This window comes from Strongyloides ratti (genome assembly GCF_001040885.1).
Source record: "Strongyloides ratti genome assembly S_ratti_ED321, chromosome : 1".
In the NCBI taxonomy this organism is placed as follows: domain Eukaryota; kingdom Metazoa; phylum Nematoda; class Chromadorea; order Rhabditida; family Strongyloididae; genus Strongyloides; species Strongyloides ratti.
Window position 1 is genome coordinate 7449658 of NC_037307.1, and position 15881 is coordinate 7465538.

Sequence of the window (15881 nt, forward strand, 5' to 3'; positions counted from 1 at the left end):
TTCACTTACTATAAACTTTTTGATAAAATATCTATTAATAAGTAGTAATTTTACTTTTTTTTCTCATCTATATAAATATTAACTTGTAATAGTTTATTACTCATTTGAAAATATTTTCATTTTTAAGAATAAATTTTTTCTAAATTATGGATAAAAATAATTCATTATACTATACGGTTTTAATATTTAACATATTAGGATATCTTTTATCTTTTATTGGAATGATATTAAATATCTTTTTATTAATGTTATCAATTAAAAATACTGGAGATAAGGATGGAAAAAATATGGCACCAATTTTGATTGTTGATAATGTTTCAAATATTATTTTAGCTTTTTTATTTGTAATATGCCTACCACAGGTAGAATTTCATCATTCATATATTTTTATAAGATTTGATGGAATTGTTCGGTATATTATTAATCCAACAACAAAAGTAATTTTTTTGGGACTCATTTTTTCTGCCTATGTTAATATATTTTCAAGTGTACCTATGGGGTATCTACAAAGGAGTCAAATTATTTGTAGAAATTATTCAAAAACAAAAAATCAACTTATTTTTGCTTATGTCTTAACTTTTTCTTACTCTTTAATAACTGGATTTTTTTATGTATCAAATTTTTATCTTACAGTTCCTGATGAAATAAAAATGAATGTTGATATATTTTCAACAATATGGTATATGGAAGGTAATAATGTCTGGGATAGTTTACTTGTTAATAATAATGTAAGTACAGTATATCATTTCTACTATACTAATAATAATTTAGATATTAGTTTTTAAAATAATAAGTGGAATAGTTTTTATGATTTTGGTAATAAATGTCTATTCAATTACTCCATTACAAATTCTTAAAATGTTTCGTCTCTTCAAAAGGCATAAAAATATTATGACTGCTAAAAGTGTAAAATTACAGAATCAATTTCAAAGAATAATGTATTTTCATATGGTAATAACAATATTTGTATTATTATTACCTCTTATAATAATAGTTATTTCATTACATATGAAACCATTTCTTACTAGTGGTATTGGACTTTGGATAGTTTTAACATTTTATTCAATTCCTTTTTGTATGTCATTTACAACAATCTTTTTGACATCAAATTATAGAAAAGTTATATGTTGTCAAAAGAAAATGAACAATGTTTTTTTGACAACAGAAAAAATCAAAGTTATTTCACAAAAGAAATTTTAGGTAAAAATATTTTTTTTTAATTGTTATTTTTTTACTATTATTTCTTTTTTTTTATGAATCTAATAAAACATAAACAAATCTTACTAATTTATTAAGTTAATGTTTATAACATAAAACACGATACTACAAATAAATATTTTTCTCTCATTAAAAGTTTTCACAGCTCATTAACTTACTCCTAATAAATAGCAATAGTAAAAATGGCAATGAATTAAGAATAAATTTATAGCAAAATACCATTTTTTTTATTAACGTATGAATCTAAAAAGCTAAAGATTTGAAGGTCGTTTAAATTTAAATTAAAGTCATATTTGCGTTTAAAATTTGATTCTTTTATAATCGTTTGTTTGTGATTTTTTAAAAAACAAAGTTATTTAAATACAATTTTGAATATTATTCTTTTAAAAACTTTTATAACATCCCAATTAAATAAAAAGTTTTATTGTATTTTAAATTATTGGATACTTACACATTGCTTGAAATTTCAAAATCATTAAAAATTGTATAGGGAATATATATATCACTTTTCTATATTGAATATATGTAGGAACAAAAAAAAACTAATTATCTTTTAATTTAAGATAATAAAAAATGTTAAGTATGTTTACAGTAATGTTACTTTTTTTTGCTGTAATTATCGTTAATAAAAAAAACCTTTTCAGTCTTTATTTTAAATAGATAAAATATAAAAGAATAAAATTTTACCATAAAAAATCTTTACTTTTTTGTCAATTGTTCACATCTTAAAAATTAACAAAATAAAATTAATGTTTGGATAATAATAACAATAACGACATTCTTAACAAAGAGTAAAAAAATTGCTATTAATTTCTTTTGTTATCAATTAATTATATACAATAGCACAAAATTATCATTTATTTTAAATAAATTAATTTTTAAATATTTATTTTTTTTTTGCTATATTGATCTAAAAATATTGTTATTAATTTCCTTCTTACCTTCATATAGGTTGTTTTTAATGTTTTAATTTTAAAAGAATTAATGTCTTTTATAAATAATTTCAAAATATGTAATATTTCACTATGAAGAATTTTTTTACATCCATAAAAACGATGATGTTTCGAAGTATAATACAAACGTTCAAACATAATTATAATGTATTAATTTATAGTAAAGTTTATAATGACATAAAAAGTTTTAATTAATAAAACATCATTTTCTTTTATATTTATTTTATTCTGTTGATTATAATGATTTAACAATTAAAAAATAATCATTTGATAATTCTTTTAACCAATAAATCAATTTGATGACATATTAACTTTCCCAAATTTTATCAATTAGTACAAATAAACATATCATTCTACCATATTATAAAAATATATACAAATTAAATTTATCATTTTTATAAAATTATATTAAATAATGTTTTTAACTTTATATAGATTTTAATGTTTTTTTTATTACTTCTTTTTTTAATAAAAAATATTTAACTTTTTAGTGGCTCCTATTTTTTTTTGACTTTTTTTTTTTTGAAAAAAGCCAAAATGAAATAATAAAACTAGAAAAATTTTAAAATATTACATGAATAATTGGTAATCTAAAATGTTTTTTTTTTTTATGTGAAAAAAATTTTCTCATTGAAAATTGAAGAAAGGTATTGAATACCTAAAAAAATTTTTTTTTAAAAGAAAAAAAAAAAGAATTACAAAACAATTTTAACTAAACCCCTACATGCACATTTACTTATTTAAGGCTTTTAATTTATGGGATTAGCTTTTACATTTTTAATGTGATGGTGGAAAAAGTATGTTATAATGATATTGATGATTCATGATAACAAACAGAAACCTGAGGTTATTGTAGTCTACCTTCTACCAAATCTGTCATTTATTTATTTCTTTGATAAATAATAATAAAAAATTAAGAATATATTTATATTTTAATGAAAAACAATCATTAGTGAATAAAAATTTGTATGTATAAAGATAACCTTTTGATAATGAAGATACCCTTGTCAATGGTATATTTTTTAATAATAAAATTATATTTTCACACAACGTTATAAAAAAAATTAAGACAAAATTATATGACCAATTCTTTAAATAAAAATACATGATTCCACAATTGATTTATGATTAAAAAAAAAGTAATAAAAAAACAAAATAGTATGAATGACAAACATTATTTGATCAAATATTAATTAAAGATAAAAAAATATATAAACATTACATTTCATCTTATTGATATAGTAAACATGGCAAAAAAAAAATTGAGAATTAAGTTAGTAAAGAAAACTTTTAAGAGAAAAATAAATATAATATTTTAAGACTTGTTTTCGGATATCATAATGACAAACTTTACATTAATTTGTGTAGGCGTACGTCAAAAGAAATTATAATTATTAAATGATTTCTTAAAAAAAATTTGATAAATGTTTTTTGTAGTAATTTGTTATCCTACAATTATATATAATTGTTTATAATAATTCTTTCTCCTTCTTTTTTTTTTTAATTTTATCTTAAAAATTGTTTTTATTTACAAAATATTATTATGTCAGATGGGAAAAAAAAAAGTGTAAAGGAAAGAGATAAATTTTGTTTTATGATTTTTAAAAGATTTTGCCATCAAAAGTTGAGAAAGATTAAAGATATAAAAGATATGCTTTATAAAAGTATAAGAATAATATATGAATTATTTTTAATATTTTGACGTTATTTTTTTTTTATCTTAATTATTAACAATGATCTTTAGTATAGAGAAATGTATATTTATATTTATGAATAAATTGAATTTGTATATGTGTTTACTTGATTTAAGTTTTAGATAAAAATAACATAACTTTTGTCTTGAAAAAAAAATATATGAAAGAGAAATTGGAGAAAGCCAAAAAATGACCTATTCAAGAGTGACCTTATAAAAATGATAAATTTATTCATAGGTTACAAATTTTCTTGTTAAAAGTAACATGTAGACAGATGATTAAAAAAAATTTTCTAGTATTTTAAATCAATTTACCATGATATAAGTTGAAAAAAAAGGCGAAAGTATAGATTATAAATTTTTATTGTCAATTTCTTATATTCCATTTTTAATATTATGTATCCTGTTTTGATTGATAAATATTTGAGAAAAAGAAAGTTGTTATTGATAATGAACAACTTTTGATCATTGATTTGCTATTACGTCAACAGGTATATATATATACGTATATTAAGAGAACAGTTATAATAAAGAGGGAGAAATATACAAATATATATATATATATATGATCAACTATTACAATTTTCGTTAGCCTGCTGTAATACATTAAATAATACACATGTATTGATATAAAAATATAAATGCTTTCATATGAAAAAAGTATTTAATAAAAGTTTCATTAATAAAATAAACTTTTGTATGTAAACCTTTATATTACACTACTTCTTATCATTTTAAATTTATACAAATAATTTTTTTTTAATTGTATATCTCTTTGCAAAACATATTGTTTTCTTAATTAGATTTTTTTTTTATTTCTTTTTTCAAATATAATATTAAAAAAAAAACAAATACTTTGTATGTATTATATGGAGATAAAAAAGTTGAGTATAAATATTCTTATTAAAAAAAAAAAAAAAGATAATTAATAGACATATTCATAAATAATAAATTATAAAAAGAGGAAAAATAATATTTTTTAAATAAACATGGTAAAATCAATCATTATCTTTTATCAATATATCTATTCACGTGATTAAAATAGACGTCATATAGATGAAATATGCTACAAATTTATATAAATATTTTAATTAAAAAAATCTTAATATTTTTAGTTAAACAAAAAAGTTATTTGTAATATAATCTTTCTAAATGATACTAAAAATGAATATAAATTATATTGGAACATTTTGTTATCATTTAAAAAAGATTTTAATAATTCTACTGATCTCGAAGTGAAATAAGATTAAAAGATATATTGTCATTTCATGATATATAATCATCTAAAGGAAAAGGAAGTTTAAAATTAATGATAGTGTGAAATAAAAATAACATCACTATTATCACATTATTAATCTTCTTAGCTTTTATTTTTTTTTTTTGTTAGAAAACAAGGAACATGCTGTGTGAAGAAATTATTAAGAATACATTTCATATACACATGTACAATTCTAACGATTTGTAAAAACTTGTAAAATTGTTTTAATGTAGATGTATCATGTTCAATGATGTCTAGTGTTTTGTGTTTTATATGTATATGATATTAAATTATATATATATATCAAATAATATATCTATATTTTTCATCTCCACCTCTTTTTTTTTATATTTTAATATATGTATAACTTCCTAAAATTAATAGGACAAAGGTTGTCCTGTTTTAACACTCTCCATTTTTTAAAGTCTCTCTCATCATATGGCGTTATGAGATGTCTGACTCTCCAAAATTTATATAGTATGTTGTTAGTTAACTATAATTTTTCTTTATTGTTAGACACTCTCAATGTTAAGATATACTATTTCATTATTTTAATCTAACGACAATCTAACATAAGCGAAACTTTACCCTACGTCTCTAGCCTGATTTGTCTATTTCTGAAGAAGACCTATACGTTGGGAATCTATTCTCTACATTGTATTTTATATGTTTATTCAGCCGGAAGCGCAGCTCCTTAATCCGAAGAAAATATTTTTCCTATCCAAGAAATATTGTCCTTTTTTAATTTTTATATATATATTATTGAAACTTCTATTGTTATTTATTATTATTTTTATTATTATTATTAAAAGAACAAAGCTCCTTCCAAAAAAAAAAAAGTTTTTTTTTTAACTATATAATATATAGTAAAAAGAGAGAGTTAGATATATAAATCTATCTCCTATATATATATAATATTATCTACAACAGTTATATAAAATTAAACATTAATATATACCTCATAAACTAATGATGGACTCCATTAATAATTATTTTTTTCAAAATTCACTTATAGATAGAGTAAGTTTTGTTTGATTTTTGTTAAAAATAAAATTATTTAAACAATGTTATATAATATTTATATGTATATATATATTATATATATATAAAGGTATAATATGATATTATTATATATCTAAAATTGAACAAACTTTTTATGTTATTTGGAAGAAAAAAAAAATTTTTTTTTTATTCATTTATAAACTTTTTTTGATACTTACAACTATAATATTACGCCTGCTGTTAGTTATATTTTAAAAGTAGAGAAGAATTTTACAATGTTTAAATTTTTACAATATTAATTAAATATGTAAAAAAAAATTTTTTTTTTTTTACCTTATCATGGGTGGTTAATTTGTATTATAGAAAGTTTAAGATATATATAAATATAATTATTTTTTTTAGAACATTTTATATATTAGAATAGTAAATTAATATAATTAATATGTCTTAATAATTGTTAAGACAGACAAATTAGTTTACATTTTTAGTATATTTTTACAGAAACTTTTTTTATGTTAACTATTAATATATTTATGTATTATGTAGAAAAAAAAAAATTATTAAATTTTTAGAAATAATATACGTAAATATTACATAATTTATTTAAGTCATTTTCTTAAATAATTGAAATATTATTTTTCTACATGATCTTTTTACTTTAATTTACCTATATATTTGTACATGTAGTTATGACGACATAATAATATTGGTGTACTTTAAAATAAAAATTATCAATTTTTGTTTATTGCTATATATATATATAATTTCTATCTCTCTCTTATTTATTTTTCTCTTTCTTTGATTCTTTTTTACTCTCTCTCTTGTAAAGTTATGTCATTTCTTATCTTATTAAGGTCTTCAAATGTTATGTGTATTTTTTTTTTATTGTTATTTTGAGGAATAAAATATTATTTTTTTTTTACAATTAAAAAATATATATATATAATTTCTTAAAAATATATATATATATATATATTTTTTTTTTATATAGTCTTATTCTTTTTTAAATTTAAAGTTGAATCTCATGTGATATATTCAAATTTACAATAACATATTTTTTTTTTACAATAAGTTTTAATAAAAACATTATTTTTAATTATTTGTGATAATAATTATTTTATTATAGACTATGGGGCCTTTAAATGGAGGATCATCAATAATTATAGCAAACCATCCACAGTTACAAGTATCAAATAGTAATTTTACTGGAGGAGTACATAATAATATGAATAATATTGTGCCTACAGCAGTAATGGCTAACCTTACTAATAATATGTTGGTGGTTGAAAGTGCTGCTGGATCATTAGGTTTAACAGACCTACCAACATTAAAGGAATTAGCTCATAGATTTTATCAATCTGGAGATTATCATAATGCTGAAAGGCAATGTCTATCAGTGTGGCAAGCTGAACCATCAAATGTATCAGTTCTTTTACTTTTATCATCTATATACTTTCAAAAAAAAGAATATGAAAAGTCTTTACAATTTGCTAGTATAGCATTAACAAAAAATCCAAGTCTTGCGGAAGCATATTGTAATTTAGGAAATGTTTTCAAAGAACGTGGACAATATAAAGAAGCTATTGAAAATTATAGACATGCAATAGAATTAAAAAGTAATTTTATAGATTGTTATATAAATCTTGCTGCAGCTCTTGTGTCTAAAGGAGACCTGGAACAGGCTGTTGTTGCTTACTCAACAGCTCTTCAATTTAATCCAGCTTTATATTGTGTTAGGAATGATTTAGGAAACCTTTTAAAAGCTATGGGTAAATTAGAAGAAGCTAAAGTTTGTTATTTAAAAGCAATAGAAACGAATCCATCATTTGCTGTAGCATGGTCTAATCTTGGTTGTGTATTTAGCAATCAAGGTGAAATATGGCTTGCTATACATCATTTTGAAAAAGCTATATCATTAGATTCTAAATTTTTAGATGCATTTATAAATTTAGGAAATGTATTAAAAGAAGCAAGAATTTTTGATAGAGCTGTAGCAACATATTTACGTGCATTAGAAATTCAATCAGCAACACCTCATCAAGCTAATAGTGCTGTTCTTTATGGTAATCTGGCTTGTGTATATTATGAACAAGGACATCTAGATTTAGCTATTGAAACATATCGTCGTGCCATTGATCTCCAGCCTTGTTATCCAGATGCCTATTGTAATTTAGCTAATGCCTTAAAGGAAAAAGGTTTTGTAGAGGATGCTGAATTAGCATATAATAAAGCTCTTCAATTATGTCCAACACATTATGATTCAAAAAATAATCTTGCCAATATTAAAAGAGAACAAGGAAAAATTGAAGAGGCAATTGCTTTGTATAGAGATGCATTAATAACATGTCCAACATTTGCTGCTGCACATTCAAATCTAGCTTCAATTCTTCAACAACAAGGTAAACATCAAGAGGCAATATGCCATTTTAGGGAAGCTATTAAAAATTCACCACTATTTCCTGATGCTTATTCAAATATGGGAAATGCATTGAAAGAAATGGGTGATATAGCATCAGCAGTGCAATGTTATACAAAAGCAATAAGTATTGATAGTGGTTTTGCTGATGCTCATAGTAATTTAGCCAGTATTTATAAAGATACTGGTAATTATCCAGAAGCAATTAAATCATATCGTACAGCTATGAGATTAAAAGGAAACCAATTTCCTGATGCATTTTGTAATTTAGTACATTGTCTTCAAATTATTTGTGATTGGGATGATTATGAATTTCGTATGAAACAACTTGTAGCAATTGTGGCTGATCAATTAAATAAAAAAAGATTACCTTCAGTACATCCACATCATTCAATGTTATATCCATTATCACATGAACAAAGAAAACAAATAGCAGAACGGCATGCTCATTTATGTTGGGAAAAAGTTCAAGTTTATCATAGAGCACCATATACTTATCCATCTAGAAATTGTCTTAAACATGGTGGTAGACTAAAAATTGGTTATGTATCATCAGATTTTGGTAATCATCCAACATCTCATTTAATGCAATCTGTACCTGGTCTTCATGATCGTAATAAAGTTGAAATTTTTTGTTTTGCTTTATCACCAAATGATGGAACAAATTTTAGGCAAAAATTATCAGATGAAGCAGAACATTTTATTGATCTTTCAAATCTTACATGTAATGCATCAGCAGCTGATTTTATTAATAATCTTGGTATACATATTCTTGTTAATATGAATGGTTATACAAAAGGTGCTAGAAATGAAATATTTGCTTTAAAACCAGCACCTATTCAAGCTATGTGGTTAGGGTATCCAGGAACATCTGGTGCTAGTTACATGGATTATATTATTACTGATGCAACAACTTCACCATTAGAATTATCTCATGCATATTCAGAAAAATTAGCATATATGCCTCATACATTTTTTATTGGTGATCATATGTTTATGTTGGAACATTTAAAAGAACGGGTTATAGTTAAAGATAAAAGTGCTGCAATTTTAAGTGATAAAGATAATGTAACAGTATGTAATGCAACAAATCTTGAACCTTTACTTAGTAAAGTTGAATTAATACCTAAAGTAATTGAGACAGAAGTACCACATGCTCCAGAAAATGAAGTTAAAAAAACTGAAGTTAAAATGCAAATTTTAGAAGTTCCAACAACAGAACCATTAAAAGATATGATAGAAAGACGTGAAATTGCCGTTAGTGTGGAAGGTGTTCGAGTTCAAAATGGTCTTGATACACTTAGTAGAACACATGTTAAAGCAGCAAATGGTGAAGAAGTTCCGGATACAATTATTGTTTCTTCTCGATCACAATATAATTTACCATCACATGCAATTGTTTATTGTAATTTTAATCAATTATATAAATTTGATCCAAAAACTATGGATTGTTGGATAGATATATTGAAACAAGTTCCAAATTCAGTATTATGGTTACTTAGATTTCCATATCATGGTGAATCAAATATCATTAAATATTGCGTAGAAAGGGGTATTGATTGTTCACGTATAATATTTTCAAATGTCGCTGCAAAAGAAGAACATGTTAGAAGAGGACAACTAGCTGATGTTTTTTTAGATTCATCAATTTGTAATGCTCATACAACAGGTATAAAAATTTAAAAAAAAAAATTATATAAAATTAATATAATTTTATAGGTATGGATGTATTATGGACTGGAACACCAATGGTAACAATGCCAATGGAGACATTTGCTTCAAGGGTAGCTGCATCACAATTAATGGCACTTGGTTGTCCAGAGTTAGTGGCGAAATCAAGAAAAGAATATGTAGATATAGCTGTAAGGTTAGGAACAGATGTCGATTATTTAAATCAAATACGTGCCAAAGTGTGGAAAGCTCGAACAACATCAACATTATTTAATGTTAAACAATATTGTACAGATTTAGAAGGTTTGTTTTATGAAATGTGGAAGCGATATGAGGAAGGGTTACCAGTAGATCATATTACAAGTATCAGGCAAAGTTCTCCTTCAAATACATATGAATCTGATTAACAGTTATGTTTTCTTTTTTTACTTTAAAAATTCAAATATAATTTTTTTTATACATATACTTCAATTTATATATACATATAATTTCTTTTTTACACCTAAAATATAGTCACACTAACATTTATATATTTTTAATATAAATGTGAATTAAGTAAATAATAAAGAATGACAAATAGTCTTAAGAATGTTAATACTTCATGTTTAATTATTTTAAATATTACATTGTTTTTTTTTCTTTTACTAACAGAAAATAATTTTTTTTTTGTATGTTACTATTATTTATTTATTAATGTTTTTATCAGATAAAATACTTCATATATTACATCATTTTTATGCATTATTTATATTGAAAAGTAAAATATAAAACAAAAATCATTTTTAAAAAGATTGAAATATTTTGCCGTATAAGATTAAAAAAACTTTATATTAAATATTATTTGTTAATTATATGCGTATTTAACAGGGATTTTAACATCATATCTGAATCCTTATGACATAAATATTCTCATTTAATCCTTTACAAACTTAATACGTTTGAATTAAAAACTTTTTTAATAAATCAACCTAAAACTTAGAAATCTTCTTGTTCTTTATTTCTTTAAAAAAAAATCATAATTATATAGCATCGTAAATAAGTGTATAAATCCAAACTTAAATTATAGTTCTTTTTTTGTTGTTATTTGTACGTGTGTTTATGTAATTTATTTCATAGTTTTCTTTAATCAAAATAAATATTATATATGAAATTATAAGTAAGTATTAAATAAAACATATATTATTACCTTAATTAAATCTCAGAAAAAATAAATTTAATTTTTGCTTTTTATAATCACTTCAAAAAGAAATTAAATTTTTTTCCAATATCAATTTTTAAAATATGCAAAATTTTAATATTTTGTAAATGCAAAAAAAGTTTATTAATTTTTTTTAAAATCTATGTGTCATTTAAAATATTATAAAAAGTAAGATATTATTTGTAATAACAAATTTATGGAGGATATTATCATGTACACTTAGGGGGAAAAACTATTTTAATGTATCCTAAAGAGTGATATTTGTGAAAATAGAGTTTATTTATCTTTGTTTAATATCATACTAATTGCTGATAATTATCACTATTTTAAAAATTTAATTCTACAACATTTAAAAACTTTCTTTCATTTAGTATATAATTATCAAAACTTAAAAATACACTTTAAAAGTCGTTATTTTAAACTTTAAGAGAGAAAAAAACATTTTGCATTTAATAACAAAAGCCTTCTGGTGGTTAAAGTTTATTATTAAAATCCAATTACTGTATAAAAATTAACAAGAAAAGATAAAGTAAACATCAGTATATAAATATTAAAATGACGAATTTAAAATTCTAAGAATGTTCTTTTACAACAGTCAAGCCAGAATATCCACCCTAAAAAAAAGAGAAAAAAAAAGAAGAACCTAAATAAGATCATGTAAAGAGATAAAAACTAACATTTAACATTGGTATTTTCCTCTCTTTCTCAAGAATAACTTTAACTTCATCGAATTTGACACGGTCATGATATCCAATAACTCCGGTGCCATCACCAAGAACATCTGCAACATCTGGCATACCAACATTAATCAAACCATATCGCATTAAGTCTACAGCACTACATTCTTTATGTAAATCTTCTAATACAAGACTATGAAGTGTTATAGCGTTCCCACGTCCACCGCCTCTACCACCACGACCTCTAGGTGCGCCACGTCCCCTAAAAGATCCACGTGATGGTCTATCATCGCTGAAACGTCCACTTTTCCTAGAATTTGAATATCTATCACTGCCTCTATCTGGTGTTCTTCTATCAGAATAACGGCCACCACCTCTTGAATCTTCATATCTTGAACTCCTTGGATACCTGTCATCATCTCTTCTCCGGCTTCTATCATCATATCTGTCATTTCGTGATGAATAGTCATAATCTCTGTTACTCCTATGACGATCAGAACTTCTTTCCCTGACACATGATCTTGAATCGCGATACCTCGAGTCATCATAACGATCCCTTTCTGGTCTTCTGTAACGTTCTTCATCTCTGTCGCGGCGGTCATCCCTGGATCGAGAATAATCTCTGTGAGAATATGCATCTGATCTTCTACGATAATCTCGTTCCTCTATTCCCATATTTTTATTAGATAAAAAGTAAGAGAAAAAAAAAAAATGTAAAATGATGACAAAATAAAAAGAAGGGTATTCTAAAAAAAAATAAATTATAACTAAATTATATCTCCTTTCCATGTACTAAATAATATTTAATATGCTAATTTCCCGTTAATTATTAATAAAAGCGATAATATTAATCAACAAATTATTCAAAAAAAAAAAAAGAAGAATGACAGAAAGAATTAACTAAAAAAATAAAGATAGAGTTTGGAACAACGCAATCTTCATAAAGAACTGTAACTTTGATAAAATATCTCGAAATGCAATCTAAAGAAACAAAGTAAACTACAAAGACAAATTTACGAATATTATTAAGTTATCACTAATAAGAGTACATCAAATTATGAATGAAACAAAAAAAAATTTTTGGTAGAAAGAATCTAGGAAATAAAATGATTTAAATAATTTACCAATCAAACATTTTAAAATTTGTTGAATAAAGAGAAGCTTGATAAAGCGTTTAAGTGTTTGACAAACTTTTTCTAGAATAAAATTAATAGTGGTAAGTTTGGATGGATTGTTATATCGTTAAAAAACTTCGGACTTTAATCGAGTAATTAGATAAAGTGTATTATATGTATAACTTGTTAAGAAGGTTTTTCTCAATGAGTCAAATTTTTATGTATGTATGAAAGACAAGGTAAAGAAAGATAATTTTTATACCAATTAACTTTGAATAATACAATATTTCTAATAATATTTTTACAATTTTATTGTTAAATGTTTTAGTTGTTTATTTTGATTTAAATTAATTGTACTTGTTATGAACTTTTAGTTTTTCTTTAATTTAAAATTTATTAGTTGAAATATTTCTTTAATTGTTAAAGAAATTTATTTTTTTTTAAAATACAAATGGAGAAGTTATCATGAAGGGACTTTTCACAATAAAAATATGTTTTCAAAAGAATTACCGTTAGAATTTTAAACTACAATAACTGTTAGGACATTGTAGAGAAAATAATTTTTTGAAAAAAAAATCGTTTTTTTTTAATTTCAGTTCTAAGGATAAAATCATGAAAAGATATTTGATACGTGAAAGAAATTAGTAACTTTTATTTTTAAAACACAATGATTAATGATCTTATTTTCTACGATGATAAAGGAGAATTTTAAGCACATGATACTTGAATTTCAGAAACGGATAAAAGTTTTGAAGGTAGTTATATTCCAAGCAAATGTTTTAAACTTTAATAAAAAAAACTTGAATCCCAAATCAGAAAATTTTAGTAACTTTTTTAAGAATAATGATATTAAGATTTTGATTTGAAATTCACTTTGAGATATAATTCAGGAATTATATACAAAAAGATTCTTCAAGAAAAGTAATTAATTTATAAACAAAAATAATAAATTTATATTTCTGATTAAAAATTATTTATCGTAAGGTTGTAAGCTTAAATCTGATAAGTTTTTTTTTATAAATTTTTTGATTTATATTAGTAGTCATATTTAAACAAAGTAAGAGAAAGATTTAAAAAATTAAGAGGTAAATTAAAATATCGCAATAAAGTTTTGATTTTTTAATCTAGTTACAAAGTTGTTGTTTATAATTTACTTTTTTAAATGATATAAAAATGTCTGTACTCCATTATTCTAAACTGTAAAAAATGCTAGTTCAATGGTACATTTAATCAATGAATTTTTTTTATTTATATAAAAGAAAGTATGTAGTGTATTTAGTAATTAAATATAAATTGTTATTAGAAAAAATTTATTATTGCACCTAAGATGGAAAGTTGAATCTAGTAATTTTATTTGTTATTTTTTTAAACATTTAAATTTATATTTAAAAGTATTTGGAGAAATTGACTGTGCTTCATAAATTTCATTTATAAAATAAATTTTTAGTTTTCAATTAATGTTGCTCAATTTATTTTATTCTTGAAAAAAAAAGAGTAAAAAAAATTTTATACTTGTCATATTTACCTAGATTTTTAGTGAATTCAAATTTTTTTCACAGTAAAACAATCTCTTCTAATAATATCAAAGTAAAAATTCTGATTATAATAAATCTTCTAAACCATTTTCCAAACAATTTAAAACAAACTTGAAAAGAAAATTATATATTTATACATTTTTTTTAAAAACAAAAAACTTCTACCTTTTATGAAACAAGTTTAACTTTAAAAATGTTTATATTTAAAAAAAATAGATGCCATTTGTTTATCATTTATAAATATAAATGAAGTAATAATAAAAATTATCACCCCAATTACATTATAATTAATAATCTAAACATTATACAAACTTATTTGATAAAAAAAAAAATGTTTCCTGTTTTTATTTAAAATTCCATTCCCAGAAAAAAAATTACATTCTCTATAATTTGTGGTAATTGAAAAGGTAAAAAAAAAAATCATAATGAAAAGTAATTGATTTTATCATTAATGTACACCGGAAGATAAGATTTTTATGTAATGTTAAATTAAATTACCAAAATAATAGTATTTTAATTAGTAATATTTGCAATGTAACAAGAAAGTTACCAATTGATGATATAATTTTTGACACTAAGAGGAACATACTATGTTTCTTTTTGCAAAAAAAAAAAAAAAGATTTCAAAACTTTTGAAGGTTGTCTAGACATAAGTACATGATTATTAAATAGCAAAAATGCTACCATACTTAGATAAAAAAATTTATTGGTATCTTTTTGTAATTAAAAATTTTAAAATTTTATATATTCATTTTTATGGTAGTGTACCATGAAATTTTTTTTTATAATTCTCCATCTACCATCATTTTGTCTTTTTCCTCTTGACTAAGGGGTGATTAGATATATATGTATATATATTTATAAATATATATAATAGGTATTTAATGTTAATGTATCATCTCGTACCATGAGATGATATCATCAAAATTTATAAAATTTTGATTATGCGCAACAGTGATTGTATTATTATCTTTTATGGTACCTTCTCTTATATGGAAGAGATAAATGACAATTAATGAAGTGAAAAGAATTTTTTTTTTTTCTTCTCCCCCCCCCAGTAACTCACTCATTTTTCTGTTTCATTGATAAAAGTACAAAAATTTTAAGTTAATTTTATTAACTTTTTTTTCATAAATAAAATGATA

General features: G+C 22.4%; 3 protein-coding genes across 3 annotated transcripts; 2 read left to right on the plus strand and 1 right to left on the minus strand.

Moving 5' to 3' along the window:
- Window positions 1-245: 245 nt before the first annotated feature.
- SRAE_1000231000 (7TM GPCR, serpentine receptor class h (Srh) family-containing protein) lies at window positions 246-1200 on the plus strand (the record flags this gene model as incomplete). The annotated part of the gene is made up of 2 exons (XM_024649371.1): window positions 246-728; window positions 772-1200. 2 exons carry the CDS (start codon window positions 246-248, stop codon window positions 1198-1200), a joined length of 912 nt encoding a protein of 303 aa, XP_024503255.1.
- A 4891-nt stretch (window positions 1201-6091) lies between these two features.
- SRAE_1000231100 (O-glycosyltransferase) lies at window positions 6092-10618 on the plus strand (the record flags this gene model as incomplete). The annotated part of the gene is made up of 4 exons (XM_024649372.1): window positions 6092-6142; window positions 7251-7740; window positions 7777-10209; window positions 10260-10618. 4 exons carry the CDS (start codon window positions 6092-6094, stop codon window positions 10616-10618), a joined length of 3333 nt encoding a protein of 1110 aa, XP_024503256.1.
- Window positions 10619-11981: 1363 nt separating this feature from the next.
- SRAE_1000231200 (Hypothetical protein) lies at window positions 11982-12761 on the minus strand (the record flags this gene model as incomplete). Its single annotated transcript, XM_024649373.1, has 2 exons — window positions 11982-12023; window positions 12087-12761. 2 exons carry the CDS (start codon window positions 12759-12761, stop codon window positions 11982-11984), a joined length of 717 nt encoding a protein of 238 aa, XP_024503257.1.
- Between the last annotated feature and the right edge of the window lie 3120 nt (window positions 12762-15881).